General features: G+C 49.9%; 2 protein-coding genes across 5 annotated transcripts in view; one reads left to right on the top strand and one right to left on the bottom strand.

The window, feature by feature from the left end:
• The window catches only part of LOC141047240 (uncharacterized), a 640,258-nt gene that overhangs the window by 376,124 nt on the left and 240,285 nt on the right, over window positions 1-23,849 (bottom strand). The window lies entirely within an intron of this gene.
• The window catches only part of LOC141047246 (uncharacterized), a 45,897-nt gene that overhangs the window by 1,327 nt on the left and 20,721 nt on the right, over window positions 1-23,849 (top strand). For all 4 annotated transcript variants that reach the window (XM_073542240.1, XM_073542242.1, XM_073542241.1 and 1 more), the window contains exons 2-6: window positions 18,918-19,067; window positions 19,197-19,376; window positions 19,450-19,573; window positions 19,657-19,754; window positions 19,952-20,042. In XM_073542240.1, the coding sequence (XP_073398341.1) occupies window positions 18,990-19,067; window positions 19,197-19,376; window positions 19,450-19,573; window positions 19,657-19,754; window positions 19,952-20,042 (571 nt within the window). In that variant the 5' untranslated portion in view covers window positions 18,918-18,989. The remainder of the gene's footprint in view (window positions 1-18,917; window positions 19,068-19,196; window positions 19,377-19,449; window positions 19,574-19,656; window positions 19,755-19,951; window positions 20,043-23,849) is intronic.

Genomic DNA, 23,849 nt, shown 5'->3' with positions numbered 1-23,849 from the left:
GAGCCACCAGACTACTACCCCTAATATCCCACATCATCCCATCAGCCAGAGCCACCGGACTACTACCCCTAATATCCCACATCATCCCATCAGCCAGAGCCACCGGACTACTACCCCTAATATCCCACATCATCCCATCAGCCAGAGCCACCAGACTACTACCCCTAATATCCACCATCAGCCAGAGCCACCGGACTACTACCCCTAATATCCCACATCATCCCGTCAGCCAGAGCCACCGGACTACTACCCCTAATATCCCCCATCATCCCGTCAGCCAGAGCCACTGGACTACTACCCCTAATATCCCACATCATCCCGTCAGCCAGAGCCACTGGACTACTACCCCTAATATCCCACATCATCCCATCAGCCAGAGCCACCGGACTACTACCCCTAATATCCCACATCATCCCATCAGCCAGAGCCACCAGACTACTACCCCTAATATCCACCATCAGCCAGAGCCACCGGACTACTACCCCTAATATCCCACATCATCCCGTCAGCCAGAGCCACCGGACTACTACCCCTAATATCCCCCATCATCCCGTCAGCCAGAGCCACCGGACTACTACCCGTAATATCCCACATCATCCCGTCAGCCAGAGCTACTGGACTACTAGTAATATCCCACATCGTCCCATCAGAGCCACCGGACTACTACCCCTAGTATCCCACATCGTCCCGTCAGCCAGAGACACCGGACTATTACCCCTAATATCCCCCACCAGACTACTACCCCTAATATCCCACATCATCCCATCAGCCAGAGCCACCGGACTACTACCCCTAATATCCCACATTATCCCTTCAGACAGAGCGACCGGACTACCACCCCTAATATCCCACATCATCCCGTCAGCCAGAGCCACCGGACTACTACCCCTAATATCCCACATCATCCCGTCAGCCAGAGCCACCGGACTACTACCCCTAATATCCCCCATCATCCCGTCAGCCAGAGCCACCAGACTACTACCCCTAATATCCCACATCATCCCATCAGCCAGAGCGACCGGACTACTACCCCTAATATCCCACATCATCCCGTCAGCCAGAGCCACCGGACTACTACCCCTAATATCCCACATCATCCCATCAGCCAGAGCGACCGGACTACTACCCCTAATATCCCACATCATCCCATCAGCCAGAGCGACCGGACTACTACCCCTAATATCCCACATCATCCCATCAGCCAGAGCCACCAGACTACTACCCCTAATATCCCACATCATCCCATCAGCCAGAGCCACCAGACTACTACCCCTAATATCCCACATCATCCCGTCAGCCAGAGCCACCAGACTACTACCCCTAATATCCCCCATCATCCCGTCAGCCAGAGCCACCAGACTACTACCCCTAATATCCCCCATCATCCCATCAGCCAGAGCCACCAGACTACTACCCCTAATATCCCACATCATCCCATCAGCCAGAGCCACCGGACTACTACCCCTAATATCCCCCATCATCCCATCAGCCAGAGCCACCAGACTACTACCCCTAATATCCCCCATCATCCCGTCAGCCAGAGCCACCAGACTACTACCCCTAATATCCCCCATCATCCCATCAGCCAGAGCCACCAGACTACTACCCCTAATATCCCACATCATCCCGTCAGCCAGAGCCACCGGACTACTACCCCTAATATCCCCCATCATCCCATCAGCCAGAGCCACCAGACTACTACCCCTAATATCCCCCATCATCCCGTCAGCCAGAGCCACCGGACTACTACCCCTAATATCCCACATCATCCCGTCAGCCAGAGCCACCAGACTACTACCCCTAATATCCCCCATCATCCCGTCAGCCAGAGCCACCAGACTACTACCCCTAATATCCCCCATCATCCCATCAGCCAGAGCCACCAGACTACTACCCCTAATATCCCACATCATCCCGTCAGCCAGAGCCACCGGACTACTACCCATAATATCCCCCATCATCCCATCAGCCAGAGCCACCAGACTACTACCCCTAATATCCCACATCATCCCGTCAGCCAGAGCCACCGGACTACTACCCCTAATATCCCCCATCATCCCATCAGCCAGAGCCACCAGACTACTACCCCTAATATCCCCCATCATCCCGTCAGCCAGAGCCACCGGACTACTACCCCTAATATCCCACATCATCCCATCAGACAGAGCCACCAGACTACTACCCCTAATATCCCCCATCATCCCATCAGCCAGAGCCACCAGACTACTACCCCTAATATCCCACATCATCCCGTCAGCCAGAGCCACCGGACTACTACCCCTAATATCCAACATCATCCCGTCAGCCAGAGCGACCGGACTACTACCCCTAATATCCAACATCAGCCAGAGCCACCGGACTACTACCCCTAATATCCCACATCATCCCGTCAGCCAGAGCTACTGGACTACTACCCCTAATATCCCACATCATCCCATCAGCCAGAGCTACCGGACTAATACCCCTAATATCCCACATCATCCCATCAGCCAGAGCCACCGGACTACTACCCCTAATATCCCATATCATCCCATCAGCCAGAGCCACCGGACTACTACCCCTAATATCCCCCATCATCCCATCAGCCAGAGCCACCGGACTACTACCCCTAATATCCCACATCATCCCGTCAGCCAGAGCCACCGGACTACTACCCCTAATATCCCACATCATCCTATCAGCCAGAGCCACCGGACTACTACCCCTAATATCCAACATCATCCCGTCAGCCAGAGCGACCGGACTACTACCCCTAATATCCAACATCATCCCGTCAGCCAGAGCCACCTGACTACTACCCCTAATATCCCACATCATCCCGTCAGCCAGAGCTACTGGACTACTAGTAATATCCCACATCGTCCCATCAGAGCCACCGGACTACTACCCCTAGTATCCCACATCGTCCCGTCAGCCAGAGCCACCGGACTACTACCCCTAATATCCAACATCATCCCGTCAGCCAGAGATACCGGACTATTACCCCTAATATCCCCCATCATCCCGTCAGCCAGAGATACCGGACTATTACCCCTAATATCCCCCATCATCCCATCAGCCAGAGCCACCAGACTACTACCCCTAATATCCCACATCATCCCATCAGCCAGAGCCACCTGACTACTACCCCTAATATCCCACATCATCCCGTCAGCCAGAGCTACTGGACTACTAGTAATATCCCACATCGTCCCATCAGAGCCACCGGACTACTACCCCTAGTATCCCACATCGTCCCGTCAGCCAGAGCCACCGGACTACTACCCCTAATATCCAACATCATCCCGTCAGCCAGAGATACCGGACTATTACCCCTAATATCCCCCATCATCCCATCAGCCAGAGCCACCAGACTACTACCCCTAATATCCCACATCATCCCATCAGCCAGAGCCACCGGACTACTACCCCTAATATCCCACATTATCCCTTCAGACAGAGCGACCGGACTACCACCCCTAATATCCCACATCATCCCGTCAGCCAGAGCCACCGGACTACTACCCCTAATATCCCACATCATCCCGTCAGCCAGAGCCACCGGACTACTACCCCTAATATCCCACATCATCCCCGTCAGCCAGAGCCACCGGACTACTACCCCTAATATCCCCCATCATCCCGTCAGCCAGAGCCACCAGACTACTACCCCTAATATCCCACATCATCCCATCAGCCAGAGCGACCGGACTACTACCCCTAATATCCCACATCATCCCGTCAGCCAGAGCCACCGGACTACTACCCCTAATATCCCACATCATCCCATCAGCCAGAGCGACCGGACTACTACCCCTAATATCCCACATCATCCCATCAGCCAGAGCGACCGGACTACTACCCCTAATATCCCACATCATCCCATCAGCCAGAGCCACCGGACTACTACCCCTAATATCCCACATCATCCCTTCAGCCAGAGCCACCGGACAACTACTACTAATATCCCACATCATCCCGTCAGCCAGAGCTACTGGACTACTACCACTAATATCCCACATGGTCCCGTCAGCCAGAGCCACCGGACTACTACCACTAATATCCCACATCATCCCGTCAGCCAGAGCCACCGGACTACTACCCCTAGTATCCACATCATCCCATCAGCCAGAGCCACCGGACTACTACCCCTAATATCCCACATCATCCCGTCAGCCAGAGCCACCGGACTACTACCCCTAATATCCCCCATCATCCCATCAGCCAGAGCCACTGGACTACTACCCCTAATCTCCCACATCATCCCGTCAGCAAGAGCCACCGGACTACTACCACTAATATCCCACATCATCCCATCAGAGCCACCGGGCTACTACCCCTAATATCCCCCATCATCCCGTCAGCCAGAGCCACTGGACTACTATCCCTAATCTCCCACATCATCCTGTCAGGCAGAGCTACCGGACTACTTCCCCTAATATCCCACATCATCCCGTCAGCCAGAGCCACCAGACTACTACCACTAATATCCCCCATCATCCCGTCAGCCAGAGCTACCGGACTACTACCCCTAATATTCCACATCATCCCATCAGCCAGAGCTACCGGACTAATACCCCTAATATCCCACATCATCCCGTCAGCCAGAGCCACCGGACTACTACCCCTAATATCCCCCATCATCCCGTCAGCCAGGGCAACCGGACTACTACCCCTAATATCCCCCATCATCCCGTCAGCCAGAGCCACTGGACTACTACCCCTAATCTCCCCCATCATCCCGTCAGCCAGAGCCACCGGGCTACTACTCCTAATATCACCCATCATCCTGTCAGCCAGAGCCACTGGACTACTACCCCTAATCTCCCACATCATCCCGTCAGACAGAGCCACCGGACTACTACCCCTAATATCCCACATCAGCCAGAGCCACCGGACTACTACCCCTAATATCCTACATCATCCCATCAGCCAGAGCTACCGGACAACTACCCCTAATATCCCACATCATCCCGTCAGCCAGAGCCACCGGACTACTACCCCTAATATCCCACATCATCCCGTCAGCCAGAGCCACTGGACTACTACCCCTAATATCCCACATCATCCCGTCAGCCAGAGCCACCGGACTACTGCCCCTAATATCCCACATTATCCCATCAGAGCCACCGGACTACTACCCCTAATATCCCACATCATCCCCGTCAGCCAGAGCCACCGGACTACTACCCCTAATATCCCCCATCATCCCGTCAGCCAGAGCCACCAGACTACTACCCCTAATATCCCACATCATCCCATCAGCCAGAGCGACCGGACTACTACCCCTAATATCCCACATCATCCCGTCAGCCAGAGCCACCGGACTACTACCCCTAATATCCCACATCATCCCATCAGCCAGAGCGACCGGACTACTACCCCTAATATCCCACATCATCCCATCAGCCAGAGCCACCGGACTACTACCCCTAATATCCCACATCATCCCCGTCAGCCAGAGCCACCGGACTACTACCCCTAATATCCAACATCATCCCGTCAGCCAGAGCCACTGGACTACTACCCCTAATATCCCACATCATCCCGTCAGCCTGAGCCACTGGACTACTACCCCTAATATCCCACATCATCCCGTCAGCCTGAGCCACTGGACTACTACCACTAATATCCCACATCATCCCGTCAGCCAGAGCCACCGGACTACTACCCCTAGTATCCCACATCATCCCATCAGCCAGAGCCACCGGACTACCACCCCTAATATCCCACATCATCCCGTCAGCCTGAGCCACTGGACTACCACCCCTAATATCCCACATCATCCCGTCAGCCTGAGCCATCGGACTACTGACCCTAATATCCCACATCATCCCGTCAGACAGAGCGACCGGACTACATATCATCCCGTCAGCCTGAGCCACTGGACTACTACCACTAATATCCCACAACATCCCGTCAGCCAGAGCCACCGGACTACTACCCCTAATATCCCACATCATCACGTCAGCCAGAGCAACCGGACTACTACCCCTAATATCCTACATCATCCCGTCAGCCAGAGCCACTGGACTACTACCCCTAATATCCCCCATCATCCCGTCAGCCAGAGCCACTGGACTACTACCCCTAATCTCCCACATCATCCCGTCAGCCAGAGCCACCGGACTACTACCCCTAATATCCCACATCATCCCGTCAGCCAGAGCCACTCGACTACTACCCCCTAATCTCCCACATCATCCCGTCAGCCAGAGCCACCGGACTACTACCCCTAATATCCTACATCATCCCATCAGAGCCACCGGACTACTACCCCTAATATCCCACATCGTCCCGTCAGCCAGAGCCACCGGACTACTACCCCTAATATCCCACATCATCCCATCAGCCAGAGCCACCGGACTACTACCCCTAATATCCCACATCATCCCATCAGCCAGAGCGACCGGACTATTACCCCTAATATCCCACATCATCCCATCAGCCAGAGCCACCGGACTACTACCCCTAATATCCAACATCATCCCGTCAGCCAGAGCCACCGGACTACTACCCCTAATATCCAACATCATCCCGTCAGCCAGAGCCACCGGACTACTACCCCTAATATCCCACATCATCCCGTTAGCCAGAGCTACTGGACTACTATCCCTAATATCCCACATCATCCCATCAGCCAGAGCTACCGGACTACTACCCCTAATATCCCACATCATCCCGTCAGCCAGAGCCACTGGACTACTACCCCTAATATCCCACATCATCCCGTCAGCCAGAGCGACCGGACTACTACCCCTAATATCCCACTTCATCCGTCAGCCAGAGCGACCGGATTACTACCCCTAATATCCCACATCATCCCGTTAGCCAGAGCTACTGGACTACTACCCCTAATATCCCACATCAGCCAGAGCCACCGGACTACTACCCCTAATATCCCACATCATCCCGTCAGCCAGAGCCACCGGACTACTACCCCTAATATCCCACATCATCCCGTCAGACAGAGCCACCGGACTACTACCCCTAATATCCCACATCATCCCGTCAGCCAGAGCCACCGCACTACTACCCCTAATATCCCACATCATCCCATTATCCTGAGCCACCGAACTACTATCCCTAATATCCCACATCATCCTGTCAGCCAGATCCACCGGACTACTACCCCTAATTTCCCACATCATCACGTCAGCCAGAGCCACCAGACTACTACCCCTAATATCCAACATCATCCCGTCAGCCAGAGCCACCGGACAACTACTACTAATATCCCACATGGTCCCGGCAGCCAGAGCTACCGGACTACTACCACTAATATCCCACATGGTCCCGTCAGCCAAAGCCACCGGACTACTACCACTAATATCCCACATCATCCTGTCAGCCATAGCCACCGGACTACTACCCCTAATATCCCACATCGTCCCGTCAGCCAGAGCCACTGGAGAACTACCACTAATATCCCACATGGTCCCGTCAGGCAGAGCCACCGGACTACTACCCCTAATATCCCACATCGTCCCGTCAGCCAGAGCCACTGGAGAACTACCACTAATATCCCACATGGTCCCGTCAGGCAGAGCCACCGGACTACTACCTCTAATATCCCACATCATCCCGTCAGCCTGAGCCACTGGACTACTACCACTAATATCTCACATCGTCCTGTCAGCCAGAGCCACCGGACTACTACCCCTAATATCCCACATCATCCCATCAGCCAGAGCCACCGGACTACTACCCCTAATATCCCACATCATCCCGTCAGCCATAGCAACCGGACTACTACCCCTAATATCCAACATAATCCCGTCAGCCAGAGCCACCGGACTACTACCCCTAATATCCCCCATCATCCCGTCAGCCAGAGCCACTGGACTACTACCCCTAATCTCCCACATCATCCCGTCAGCAAGAGCCACCGGACTACTACCACTAATATCCCACATCATCCCATCAGAGCCACCGGGCTACTACCCCTAATATCCCCCATCATCCCGTCAGCCAGAGCCACTGGACTACTATCCCTAATCTCCCACATCATCCCGTCAGGCAGAGCTACCGGACTACTACCCCTAATATCCCACATCGTCCCGTCAGCCAGAGCCACTGGACTACTACCCCTAATATCCCACATCATCCCGTTAGCCAGAGCTACCGGACTACTACCCCTAATATCCCACATCATCCCATCAGCCAGAGCTACCTGACTACTACCCCTAATATCCCACATCATCCCGTCAGCCAGAGCCACCGGACTACTACCCCTAATATCCCCCATCATCCCGTCAGCCAGAGCAACCGGACTACTACCCCTAATATCCCCCATCATCCCGTCAGCCAGAGCCACTGGACTACTACCCCTAATCTCCCCCATCATCCCGTCAGCCAGAGCCACCTGACTACTCCCACTAATAACCCACATCATCCCATCAGAGCCACCGGGCTACTACCCTTAATATCCCCCATCATCCCGTCAGCCAGAGCCACTGGACTACTACCCCTAATCTCCCACATCATCCCGTCAGACAGAGCCACCGGACTACTACCCCTAATATCCCACATCATCCCGTCAGCCAGGGCCACCGGACTACTACCCCTAATCTCCCACATCATCCCGTCAGCCAGAGCCACCGGACTACTACCCCTAATATCCCACATCATCCCGTCAGCCAGAGCCACCGGACTACTACCACTAATATCCCACATCATCCCATCAGAGCCACCGGGCTACTACCCCTAATATCCCCCATCAACCTGTCAGCCAGAGCCACTGGACTACTACCACTAATATCCCACATCGTCCCGTCAGCCAGAGCCACCGGACTACTACCCCTAATATCCCACATCATCCCGTTAGCCAGAGCTACTGGACTACTACCCCTAATATCCCACATCATCCCATCAGCCAGAGCTACCGGACTACTACCCCTGATATCCCACATCATCCCGTCAGCCATAGCCACCGGACTACTACCCCTAATATCCCACATCATCCCGTCAGCCAGAGCGACCGGACTACTACCCCTAATATCCCACATCATCCCGTTAGCCAGAGCTACTGGACTACTACCCCTAATATCCCATATCATCCCATCACCCAGAGCTACTGGACTACTACCTCTAATATCCAACATCATCCCGTCAGCCAGAGCCACTGGACTACTACCCCTAATATCCCACATCATCCCATCAGAGCCACCGGACTACTACCCCTAATATCCCACATCATCCCATCAGAGCCACCGGACTACTACCCCTAATATCCCACATCATCCCGTCAGACAGAGCCACCGGACTACTACCCCTAATATCCCACATCATCCTGTCAGCCAGAGCCACTGCACTACTACCCCTAATATCCCATATCATCCCATCACCCAGAGCTACTGGACTACTACCTCTAATATCCAACATCATCCCGTCAGCCAGAGCCACTGGACTACTACCCCTAATATCCCACATCATCCCGTCAGCCAGAGCCACAGGACTACTACCCCTAATATCCCACATCGTCCCGTCAGCCAGAGCCACCGGACTACCACCCATAATATCCCACATAATCTCGTCAGCCAGAGCTACCGGACTACTACCCCTAATATCCCACATCGTCCCGTCAGCCAGAGCCACTCGACTACTACCCCTAATATCCCACATCGTCCCGCCAGCCAGAGCCACCGGACTACCACCCCTAATATCCCACATCATCCTGTCAGCCAGAGCCACTGGACTAATATCCCACATCATCCCGTCAGCCAGAGCCACCGGACTACTACCCCTAATATCCCACATCATCCCATCAGAGCCACCGGACTACTACCCCTAATATCCCACATCATCCCATCAGAGCCACCGGACTACTACCCCTAATATCCCACATCATCCCATCAGAGCCACCGGACTACTACCCCTAATATCCCACATCATCCCGTCAGCCAGAGCCACCGGACTACTACCCCTATTATCCCACATCATCCCATCAGAGCCACCGGACTACTACCCCTAATATCCCACATCATCCCGTCTGCCAGAGCCACCGGACTACTACCCCTAATATCCCACATCATCCCGTCAGCCAGAGCCACCTGACTACTGCCCCTAATATCGCACATCATCCCATCAGCCATAGCTACTAGACTACTACTCCTAATATCCCACATCATCCCGTCAGCCATAGCTACCGGACTACTACCCCTAATATCCCACATCATCCCGTCAGCCAGAGCCACCGGACTACTACCCCTAATATCCCCCATCATCCCGTCAGCCAGAGCAACCGGACTACTACCCCTAATATCCCACATCATCCCATCAGCCAGAGCCACCGGACTACTACCCCTAATATCTCACATCAGCCAGAGCCACCGGACTACTACCCCTAATATCCCACATCATCCCATCAGCCAGAGCCACCGGACTACTACCCCTAATATCTCACATCAGCCAGAGCTACCGGACAACTACCACTAATATCCCACATCATCCCATCAGAGCCACCGGGCTACTACCCCTAATATCCCACATCATCCCGTCAGCCAGAGCCACCGGACTACTACTACTAATATCCCACATCATCCCATCAGAGCCACCGGGCTACTACCCCTAATATCCCCCATCATCCCGTCAGCCAGAGCCACTGGACTACTGCCCCTAATATCCCACATCAGCCAGAGCCACCGGACTACTACCCCTAATATCTCACATCAGCCAGAGCCACCGGACTACTACCCCTAATATCCTACATCATCCCATCAGCCAGAGCTACCGGACAACTACCACTAATATCCCACATCATCCCATCAGAGCCACCGGGCTACTACCCCTAATATCCCACATCATCCCGTCAGCCAGAGCCACCGGACTACTACCCCTAATATCCCACATCATCCCGTCAGCCAGAGCCACCTGACTACTGCCCCTAATATCCCACATCATCCCATCAGAGCCACCGGGCTACTACCCCTAATATCCCACATCATCCCGTCAGCCAGAGCCACCGGACTACTACCCCTAATATCCCACATCATCCCGTCAGCCAGAGCCACCGGACTACTGCCCCTAATATCCCACATCATCCCATCAGAGCCACCGGACTACTACCCCTAATATCCCACATCATCCCGTCTGCCAGAGCCACCGGACAACTACCACTAATATCCCACATCATCCCATCAGAGCCACCGGGCTACTACCCCTAATATCCCACATCATCCCGTCAGCCAGAGCCACCGGACTACTACCCCTAATATCCCACATCATCCCGTCAGCCAGAGCCACCGGACTACTACCCCTAATATCCCACATCATCCCGTCAGCCAGGGCCACTTGACTACTGCCCCTAATATCCCACATCATCCCATCAGCCATAGCTACTGGACTACTACTCCTAATATCCCACATCATCCCGTCAGCCAGAGCCACCTGACTACTGCCCCTAATATCCCACATCATCCCATCAGCCATAGCTACTGGACTACTACCCCTAATATCCCACATCATCCCGTCAGCCAGAGCCACCGGACTACTACCCCTAATATCCCACATCATCCCATCAGAGCCACCGCACTACTACCCCTAATATCCCACATCATCCCATCAGCCAGAGCTACTGGACTACTACCCCTAATATCCAACATCATCCCGTCAGCCAGAGCCACTGGACTACTACCCCTAATATTCCACATCATCCCGTCAGCCAGAGCCACCGGACTACTACCCCTAATATCCCACGTCATCCCGTCAGCCAGAGCCACCGGACTACTACCCCTAATATACCCATCATCCCGTCAGTCAGAGCCACTGGACTACTACCCCTAATCTCCCCCATCCCGTCAGCCAGAGCCACTGGACTACTACCACTAATATCCCACATCATCCCATCAGAGCCACCGGACTACTACCCCTAATATCCCACATCATCCCGTCAGCCAGAGACACCGGACTACTACCCCTAATATCCCACATCATCCCATCAGCCAGAGCCACCGGACTACTACCCCTAATATCCCACATCATCCCATCAGCCAGAGCCACCGGACTACTACCCCTAATATCCCACATCATCCCGTCAGCCAGAGCCACCGGACTACTACCCCTAATATCCCACATCATCCCGTCAGCCAGAGCCACCTGACTACTACCCCTAATATCCCACATCATCCCATCAGCCAGAGCTACTGGACTACTACTCGTAATATCACACATCATCCCGTCAGCCAGAGCCACCGGACTACTACCCCTAATATCCCACATCATCCCGTCAGCCAGAGCTACTGGACTACTACCCCTAATATCCAACATCATCCCGTCAGCCAGAGCCACTGGACTACTACCCCTAATATCCCACAGCATCCCGTCAGCCATATCCACAGGACTACTACCCCTAATATCCCACAGCGTCCCGTCAGCGTGAGCCACTGGACTACTACCCCTAATATCCCACATCATCCCGCCAGCCAGAGCCACCGGACTACCACCCCTAATATCCCACATAATCTCGTCAGCCAGAGCTACCGGACTACTACCCCTAATATCCCACATCGTCCCGTCAGTCAGAGCCACTGGACTACTACCCCTAATATCCCACATCGTCCCGCCAGCCAGAGCCACCGGACTACCACCCCTAATATCCGACATCATCCTGTCAGCCAGAGCCACTGGACTACTACCCCTAATGTCCCACATCATCCCGCCAGCCAGAGCCACCGGACTACTACCCCTAGTATCCCACATCATCCCATCAGAGCCACCGGACTACTACCCCTAATATCCCACATCATCCCGTCAGCCAGAGCCACCGGACTACTACCCCTAATATCCCACATCATCCCATCAGATCCACCGGACTACTACCCCTAATATCCCAAAACTTCCCGTCTGCCAGAGCCACTGGACTACTACCCCTAATATTCCACATCATCCCGTCAGCCAGAGCCACCTGACTACTACCCCTAATATCCCACATCATCCCGTCAGCCAGAGCCACCGGACTACTACCCCTATTATCCCCGTCAGCCAGAGCCACTGGACTACTACACCTAATCTCCCCCATCCCGTCAGACAGAGCCACCGGACTACTACCACTAATATCCCACATCATCCCATCAAAGCCACCGGACTACTACCACTAATATCCCACATCATCCGGTCAACCAGAGCCACTGGACTACTACCCCTAATATCCCACATCATCCCGTCAGCCAGAGACACCGGACTACTACCCCTAATATCCCACATCATCCCATCAGCCAGAGCCACCGGACTACTACCCCTAATATCCCATATCATCCCATCAGCCAGAGCTACTGGACTACTACTCCTAATATCCAACATCATCCCGTCAGCCAGAGCCACTGGACTACTACCCCTAATATCCCACATCATCCCATCAGCCAGAGCCACCGGACTACTACCCCTAATATCCCACATCATCCCGTCAGCCATATCCACAGGACTACTACCCCTAATATCCCACATCGTCCCGTCAGCGTGAGCCACTGGACTACTACCCCTAATATCCCACATCATCCCGCCAGCCAGAGCCACCGGACTACCACCCCTAATATCCCACATAATGTCGTCAGCCAGAGCTACCGGACTTCTACCCCTAATATCCCACATCGTCCCGTCAGTCAGAGCCACTGGACTACTACCCCTAATATCCCACATCGTCCCGCCAGCCAGAGCCACTGGACTACTACCCCTAATATCCCACATCGTCCCGCCAGCCAGAGCCACTGGACTACTACCCCTAATATCCCACATCATCCCATCAGAGCCACCGGACTACTACCCCTAATATCCCACGTCATCCCGTCAGCCAGAGCCACCGGACTACTACCCCTAATATCCCACATCATCCCATCAGAGCCACCGGACTACTACCCCTAATATCCCAAATCTTCCCGTCTGCCAGAGCCACCGGACTTTAACCCCTAATATCCCACATCATCCCGTCAGCCAGAGCCACCTGACTACTGCCCCTAATATCCCACATCATCCCATCAGCCATAGCTACTGGACTACTACTCCTAATATCCCACATCATCCCGTCAGCCAGAGCCACCTGACTACTGCCCCTAATATCCCACATCATCCCATCAGCCATAGCTACTGGTCTACTACCCCTAATATCCCACATCATCCCATCAGCCAGAGCTACTCGACTGCTACTCCTAATATCCCACATCATCCCATCAGCCAGAGCCACCGGACTTCTACCCCTAATATCCCACATCATCCCATCAGCCAGAGCCACCGGACTACTACCCCTAATATCCCCCATCATCCCATCAGCCAGAGCCACCGGACTACTACCCCTAATATCCCACATCATCCCATCAGCCATAGCTACTGGACTACTACTCCTAATATCCCACATCATCCCGTCAGCCAGAGCCACCTGACTACTACCCCTAATATCCCACATCATCCCATCAGCCAGAGCTACTCGACTGCTACTCCTAATATCCCACATCATCCCATCAGCCAGAGCCACCGGACTTCTACCCCTAATATCCCACATCATCCCATCAGCCAGAGCCACCGGACTACTACCCCTAATATCCCCCATCATCCCGTCAGCCAAAGCCACCGGACTACTACCCCTAATATCCCACATCATCCCGTCAGCCAGAGCCACCGGACTACTACCCCTAATATCCCACATCATCCCATCAGAGCCACCGGACTACTACCCCTAATATCCCACATCATCCCATCAGCCAGAGCCACCGGACTACTAACCTTAATATCCCACATCATCCCGTCAGCCAGAGCCACCGGACTACTACCCCTAATATCCCCCATCATCCCGTCAGCCTGGGGTCACAACCAGAATGCTGAGTGGAACGGTCCTAACTTCCATACTGGGGATCCCTTTAAGAGAGGGCTGGCGTCAGAACCAGAGTGCTGAGTGGATTTGCCCTGACTTCCATACCAATGATCCCTTTAATAGAAGCCTGGGGTGAGAATCAGAGCGCTGAGGGATTTACCTTAACTTACATACTGGAGATCCCTTTAAGAGAGGCCGGGGATCATTACCAAAGCGCAGAGTGGATTTGCTCTCACTTCCATAGCAATGATCCCTTTAATAGAACCGTGGGGTCAGAATCAGAGCGCTGAGGGATTTGCCCTAACTTCCATACAGAGTATTTGCTCATTAGTGAAATTTATTGAAAGCAAGTGCTCTTATAGTGATTGCGACAGAATGACGTTTCGGTCATTCAAGACCTTGATCACATAAGTCGCCGTAGTAGATCTGAACTAAGGGCTGTCTATGTGGGGTGGTGGCGAGACGGTGGAGTGTGTTAACACTCAGTTGTTGCTACAAGCTTGTGGGACTGGGGAGAGTGGGCATTCATTTACTTAAATGGATAGGTCCATTGGGGGATTGCGTGAGATGGGAGAAAGATGAGTTCTGTTTTATACAAATCTAGCTGAGAAGAGGGTTGAAATACCAGTCAGACATTGTGTGATTCTGGTTCGTCGAGTGGTGATATCTGGTCCAGACATATAGATCTGTGTGTCGTCGGCATAGAGGTGATACTGAAAGCCATGGGACGTTATGAGCTGTCCGAGGACAAAGGTATAGATGGATAAGAGCAGAGGCCCTAGGACTGAACCTTGCGGGATTCCGACAGATAGGGGGCAAGGTGAAGAGGTGGTGTGTGAGTGGGAGACGCTGAATATCCAGTCTGTTAGGTATGACCAGATCCAAGATGGGGCCAATCAATGACGTCTAGAGATAATAATAATAATCTTTATTTTTATATAGCCCTAACATATTCCGCAGCGCTTCACAGTTTTGCACACATTATTATCACTGTCCCCGATGGGGCTCACAGTCTAAATTCCCTATCAGTATGTCTTTGGAATGTGGGAGGAAACCCATGCAAACACAGGGAGAACATACAAACTCCTTGCAGATGTTGTCCTTGGTGGGATTCAATGTCACCTGTGTGCCCCCATATATTAGTAATGTCACCTGTGTGCCCCCATATATTAGTAATGTCACCTGTGTGCCCCCATATATTAGTAATGTCACCTGTGTGCCCCCATATATTAGTAATGTCACCTGTGTGCCCCCCATATATTAGTAATGTCACCTGTGTGCCCCCATATATTAGTAATGTCACCTGTGTGCCCCCATATATTAGTAATGTCACCTGTGTGCCCCCCATATATTAGTAATGTCACCTGTGTGCCCCCCATATATTAGTAATGTCACCTGTGTGCCCCCATATATTAGTAATGTCACCTGTGTGCCCCCATATATTAGTAATGTCACCTGTGTGCCCCCATATATTAGTAATGTCACCTGTGTGCCCCCATGTATTACTAATGTCACCTGTGTGCCCCCATATATTAGTAATGTCACCTGTGTGCCCCCATATGTGAGTAATGTCACCTGTGTGCCCCCATATGTTAGTAATGTCACCTGTGTGCCCCCATGTATTAGTAATGTCACCTGTGTGCCCCCATGTATTAGTAATGTCACCTGTGTGCCCCCATGTATTAGTAATGTCACCTGTGTGCCCCCATGTGTTAGTAATGTCACCTGTGTGCCCCCATGTGTTAGTAATGTCACCTGTGTGCACCCATGTGTTAGTAATGTCACCTGTGTGCACCCATGTGTTAGTAATGTCACCTGTGTGCCCCCATGTGTTAGTAATGTCACCTGTGTGCCCCCATGTGTTAGTAATGTCACCTGTGTGCCCCCATGTGTTAGTAATGTCACCTGTGTGCCCCCATGTGTTAGTAATGTCACCTGTGTGCCCCCATGTGTTAGTAATGTCACCTGTGTGCCCCCATGTGTTAGTAATGTCACCTGTGTGCCCCCATGTGTTAGTAATGTCACCTGTGTGCCCCCATGTGTTAGTAATGTCACCTGTGTGCCCCCATGTGTTAGTAATGTCACCTGTGTGCCCCCATGTGTTAGTAATGTCACCTGTGTGCCCCCATGTGTTAGTAATGTCACCCGTGTGCCCCCATGTGTTAGTAATGTCACCCGTGTGCCCCCATGTGTTAGTAATGTCACCCGTGTGCCCCCATGTGTTAGTAATGTCACCCGTGTGCCCCCATGTGTTAGTAATGTCACCCGTGTGCCCCCATGTGTTAGTAATGTCACCCGTGTGCCCCCATGTGTTAGTAATGTCACCCGTGTGCCCCCATGTGTTAGTAATGTCACCCGTGTGCCCCCATGTGTTAGTAATGTCACCCGTGTGCCCCCATGTGTTAGTAATGTCACCCGTGTGCCCCCATGTGTTAGTAATGTCACCCGTGTGCCCCCATGTGTTAGTAATGTCACCCGTGTGCCCCCATGTGTTAGTAATGTCACCTACATTTGCTTCTCACAAAATTAGGATATCATCAAAAAGGTAATTTATTTCAGTTTTTTAATACAAAAAGTGAAGCTCTTACATAGTCATTCCACACAGAGTGATCCATTTTAAGTGTTTATTTCTGGTAATGAAAAAAAGTGGTTTGGTACCGTGTTAGCCAGTAGAAAAAAGATATAAGGTGCTCTCAGTGAGAGAAACAAGAGAGGAATCTTGTGGGTGTGATACCTTTTAATGGCTAACAAAATATAGTGAATGATGTTACAAAGCAAGCTTTCGAGACTGGTATAAATCAGCCTGATGCCGAGACGTAAGCAATCTCGAAAGCTTGCTTTGTAACATTATTCACTATATATTGTTAGCCATTAAAAGGTATCACGCCCACAAGATTCCTATTTTGTTTCTCTCACTGAGAGCACCTTATATCTTTTTTTCTGTTATTGTTGATGATTATGGCTTACAGCCAATGAAAACCCACAAGTCATTATCTCAGTAAACTAGAATACTTTATAACACCAGCTTGAAAAAAAATGATTTTAAAATCCGAAATGTTGGCCTACTGAAATGTATGTTCAGTAAATGCACTCAATACTTGGTCGGGGCTCCCTTGGCATCAATTACTGCATCAATGCGGCGTGGCATGGAGGCGACCAGCCTGTGGCACTGCTGAGGGGTTATGGAAGCCCAGGTTGCTTTGATAGCAGCCTTCAGCTCGTCTGCATTGTTGGGTCTGGTGTCTCTGTTCTTCCTCTTGACAATACCCCACAAATTCTCTATGGGTTTAAGGTCAGGCGAGTCTGCTGGCCAATCTAGCACAGAGATACTGTTGTTTGTAAACCAGGTATTGGTACTTTTGGCAGTGTGGACAGGTGCCAAGTCCTGCTGAAGAATGAAATTTCCATCTCCAAAAAGCTTGTCAGCAGAGGGAAGCATGAAGTGCTCTAACATTTCCTGGTAGACGGCTGCCCTGACTTTGGTCTTCATAAAACACAGTGGACCTACACCAGCAGATGACATGGCTCCCGAAATCATCACTGATTGTGGAAACTTCACACTAGACCTCAAGCAGCTTGGATTGTGGCCTCTCCACTCTTCCTCCAGACTCTGGTACCTTGATTTCCAAATGAAATGCAAAATTTACTTTCATCTGAAAGCAACACCTTGGACCACTGAGCAACAGGCCAGGTCTTTCTCCTGGCTCAGGTAAGACGCGTCATTCATTCATATAGACGGCCGGTGGGGATGGAGTCAGTGACGGACTCTGGACAAATGTTTCTAGAGCCGTAGTAGAAGATGAAGATGTCGTCCTCACCATGAAGTAGTTATTTCTCCTGTCCTGTGTAATGAATATCTCCTGCAGTATTGCTAATGCCGATTCCAGTGTCGGTAAATGAGACGAGAATTAGCGTTATGGAAGATGAGTCTATGAGGAACGTATTCAGCTGCCGACTCCGAGGGAGAAACTGCTTGTTGTCTGCGGCCTAAATATATAGGTTTTATTAGTAGATGTAAAGAAGGAAACTAAATACTGTAAAATAATAAATCTCCTCATATGTTTCCCTGATTATCTCCAGTAATTGTATTATTACACAGGATTGTTATGATGTTACATCGGCTCATCTTCTCATTCAGGTCTCTACAATATCGGATCCTCTCAGTGAAGATCTTCTATAGAAGAGAATTTTACTCATTTACCGATCAAAGATGGATATGGACAGACACAAGATGGTGGAGAGGATATTACACCTCACCCTAGAGATCCTCTTCCGGCTTACTGGAGAGGTGAGTGATTCTGATGACGTCACGTTACATCATTCTTATCTATGGGAATAACAGATGGACAGAACTGGAGAGGTGAGGACTCTGGAAATGTCTGTAGTGAGATTTATTAATGTGTCTCTCCATTACCAGGATTACACAGTAGTGAAGAAGACCTCTAGAGAGCGCTGTCAGGACCCTGTGTCTGAGGGATGGGGAAGACCCCTGAGCCCAATCATGGTGCCTCCACCTCACCCCCTGATACATGAAGACATCAATGACCAGAAGATACGAGAACTCATTGACAAGATGATTGAGCTGCTGACTGGAGAGGTGACACTGCTGGGACATTATACAGTAATGCTATGAAGGGATCGGGGGATGACGGTATCATTGTATGTGTCAGGTTCCTATAAGATGTCAGGATGTCTCCGTCTATTTCTCCATGGAGGAGTGGGAGTATTTAGAAGGACACAAAGATCTGTATAAGGACGTCATGATGGAGGTTCCCCAGCCCCTCACATCACCAGGTAATGGACAGGACTAAATACACACGGGCTATAATTATCTGTATGTAAAGAATGAATTCAGTCCCAGTATGTGTTTCCTCCAGATCTATCCAGTAAGAGGACAACACCAGAGAGATGTCCCCGTCCTCTTCTTCCACAGGACTGTAAACCAGAAGATCCCAATGTTCCTCAGGATAATCAGGTAGATGGAGAGAAGGTATCAGGAGATCTCTCCTATGATGTGTAGACGGCTGTGAAGGTCTTGTGCTCAGTCTTGTTTTATCCACCAGTATTATATGTTTATACTTGTGTAATGAGAACGGTGGAGATGGCAGGATTAGAGCTGATCATAGATGTGACTTCTCCATCTGTCTGTGACTTTTATAATATTTGTTTCAGGGTAAAGATCTGACCCATATTAATACTACAGAGACATATGTGAGGGGTGATGAGTGGTGTAAAGAGGAGATTCCTACATATGACTACCCAGGTGAGCAGTAACCACTAAATGCAAAGAAATTACAGATTCTTCTCAGTCACCGGCTGTGGCTGGTTTATCGGTGGTGTAGTCCGGCTGTATTACCATGATCACCATTTTGCCTCTAGACCACAACATTCTCCTCCACCCAAAACTGTTCAAATGACTTTGGGAACTGAAGCCCTTTTATATAGAACTTGCAACCTGGAGGATCCACCTACCCCCAGGGATTAGGAGACGCTGACCCTTACCTGCTAGGTCTGTAAACTACAAAGCCAAATGACCGTGTACGTAGAATGTGCTGACAAGTTAGAAAATCACTTGAAGAAAAGTATTATGATGGGCCTGTAAGAGAAAGCGGAGGGTAATGATGCTGTTGGCTTCCTAGAACCCTGATATCTTATTGGATGAATCTACCTTCTCTCCCTTCTGTGCTGCTGAATGTCTCATATGGTCCCTACAAGACCAGGTCCAGTCTTTCTGGGCAAACTTTGCTTTTATGATCAACAACATTAAATGTGCAGTGAGGCCAAGTGTGAATTTCTGTACAATAACAACAGAGTTTCCTTTTATCCTGACTTTTCAATTTGTATTAAAACTAATTAATTTCAAGGAGGCTTGTGATAAACTATACAAAGCACATTACACCTGTGCCATGATATATCTCTAACCTCTGCGTGGCTGATGGCTGTAATATACTGTATATATTCATGTATAAGCCAAGATTTTCAGCACATTTTCTTGTGCTGAAATCACTCCCCTCCGCTTATATATGAGTCATTGCCGGCGGGGGAGTGGCATTTGCTGGCGGCTGTGGCACAGTGACAGCTGCAGCCGCCGCTAACAGAAGACATCATATTCGCCCTCCTGGCGCCATTGCTGGATCGGATCTCGATCCCTGCATCGCCGTTGTCTGGGTGCTGGCAGCTTCTTCCTGTGCAGAGCAGTACCGTTGTACTGCTCATTAAGGTAATGATTATTCACGCGTCTCCACTCCCATAGGCATGGAGCGCATATTCATTAACTTAATGAGCAGTACCACGTGACCGCTCTGCACAGGAAGAAGCTTACGCAGTTTTCCGTGGCAAAATTAGGTGCCTCGGCTTATACTCGGGTCTGCTTATACTCGAGTGTATACGGTACATTTATTCATGCCAGCAGGAGATGTGTTGGCATGGCTCGAACCCTGGTTTGATGGTTCACTCCACGTCAGTAATTATATTGTTTTCCATCCTAAGGAATTCAGATTACTGCACAATCTCTCCTGAAATGGGGAGCAATATTATTTTCTCTACTCTTCTGGTCAGGACTCATAGTAGCTCCAACGGTCCATCATAAATGAATGCAACTCCGGTTTATTTTGGGAGTTCTCCCCGCATACATACGTTGTTGTTGGAGATGAAACATATGTCTTTTTTTTTACCTTTTCATTCTCTTTGATAGTTTGATTGTGGTGGGATCAGCCTCAATTATGTGAGTCTGAATCTCCCTGATAGTCTTAAAAAAAGCTCTCCATCTCCTCTTCCAAATGCCTAAGGTCTAAATTTAAAGTGAACCTGTCAGCAGAATTGTGCACAGTGTCAGGTCGACGACGTTATACTGATTACATTGATAGCTGGTGTTGAAATGCATCTTGTGGTGGTTGTCTAACCCCTTAGTGACAGCCAGTTTGCAGCTTAACCCCTTTACCCCCATGGGTGGTTTGCACCTTCATGACCGGGCCAATTGTTACAATTCTGGCCACTGTCCCTTTATGTGGTTATAACTTTGAAACGCTTCCATGGATCCCGGTGATTCTGACATTGTTTTCTCGTGAGATATTGTACTTCATGTTAGTGGTAAAATTTAATTGCTATAACTTACGTTTATTTGTGAAAAAGATGGAAATTTAGCAAAAATTTTGAAAATTTCGCAATTTTCCAATTTTTAATTTTGCCCTTAAATCACAGAGATACGGCACACACAAAACTTAATAAATAACATTTCCCACATGTTTCCTTTACATCAGCACAATTTTGGAATCAAAATTTTTTTTTTTTTAGGAAGTTATAAGGGTTAAAAGTTGACCAGCGATTTCTCATTTTTACAACACCATTTTATTTTTACAGACCACATCACATTTGAAGCCACTTTGAGGGGTCTATATGATAGAAAATACCCAAAAGTGACACCATTCTAAAAACTGAACCCCTCAAGGTGCTCAAAACCACATTCAATAAGTTTATTAACCCTTCAGGTGCTTCACAGGAATTTTTTGAATGTTTAAAAAAAAAATGAACATTTAACTTTTTTTCACCCAATAATTACTTCAGGTCCAATTTTTTTTATTTTACCAAGGGTAACAGGAGAAATTGGACCCAAAAGTTATTGTGCAATTTGTCCTGAGTACGCTGATACCTGATATGTGGGGGTAAACCACTGTTTCGACGCATGGCAGAGCTCAGAAGGGAAGGAGTGCCATTTGACTTTTTCAATGCAAAATTGGCTGGAATTCAGATCGGACGCCATGTCACGTTTGCAGAGCCCCTGATGTGCCTTAACGTTGGAAACCCCCCACAAGTGACCCCATTTTGTAAACTAGACCCTCCAACGAACTTATCTAGATATGTGGTGAGGACTTTGAACCCCAAGGGCTTCACAGAAGTTTATAACATACAGCCGTACAATTAAAAAATCATATTTTTTCCACACAATTTTTTCACCCCCAATTTTTATTTTCCCAAAAGTAACAGGACCCCAAAAGTTATTGTGCAATTTGTCCTGAGTACGTTGATACTCCATATGTGGGGGTAAAGCACTGTTTGGGCGCATGGCAGAGCTTGGAAGGGAAGGAGCACTATTTGACTTTTTCAATGCAGAATTGGCTGGAATTGAGATCAGACGCCATGTTGCGTTTGGAGAGCACCTGATATGCCCAAACAGTGGAAACCCCCCAATTATAACTCCAACCCTAACCCCAACACACCCCTAACCATCATCTTAGCCCTAATGGGAAAATGGAAATAAATACTTTTTTTATTTTATTATTTTTCCCTAACTAAGGGGGTGATAACGGGGGGGTTTGATTTACTATTTATGGCGGTTTTTATGTTTAGCAGCTGTCGCACGCTAAAAGACGCTTTTTATTGTAAAAATAGTTTTGCATCACCACATTTTGAGAGCTGTAATTTTTCCGTATTTTGACCCACAGAGTCATGTGAGGTCTTATTTTTTGCGGGACGAGTTGACGTTTTTATTGGTACCATTTTCGGGCACTTGACGTTTTTTGATCGCTTTTTAATCTAATTTTTGGGACGCAGAATGAACAAAAACCAGCATTTCAAGAATTTCTTTTGGGGGTGCGTTTACACCGTTCCACATGTGGTAAAATTGATAAGGCGGTTTTATTCTTCGGGTCAGTACGGTTACAGCGATACCTCATTTATGTCTTTTTTTATGTTTTGGCGATTTTATGCAATGAAAACAATTTTATATAAAAAATTATTATTTTTGCAGCGCTTTATTCTGCGATCTATAACTTTTTTAATTTTTTCGCTGATGACGCTGTATGGCGGCTCGTTTTTTGCGGGGCAAGATGATGTTTTGAGCGGTACCATGGTTATTTATATTCGTCTTTTTGATCACGCGTCATTGCACTTTTTGTTCGGCGGTATGATGATAAAGAATTGTTTTTTGTTTCTTTTTTTATTTTTTTTAAGGGGTTAACTTAAGGGGTTAACTAGTGGGACAGTTTTATAGGGCGGGTCGTTCTGGACGCGACGATACTAAATATGTGTACTTTTATTGTTTTGGGTTTTTTCTCTTTTTCCAAAAAAATGA

Source organism: Dendrobates tinctorius, unplaced genomic scaffold (assembly GCF_039654945.1).
Source record: "Dendrobates tinctorius isolate UK_male_01 unplaced genomic scaffold, ASM3965494v1 ptg000126l, whole genome shotgun sequence".
Lineage (NCBI taxonomy): Eukaryota > Metazoa > Chordata > Amphibia > Anura > Dendrobatidae > Dendrobates > Dendrobates tinctorius.
The sequence above is the reverse complement of the archived record's forward strand: the minus strand, read 5'-3'. Positions and strand labels throughout refer to the sequence as shown.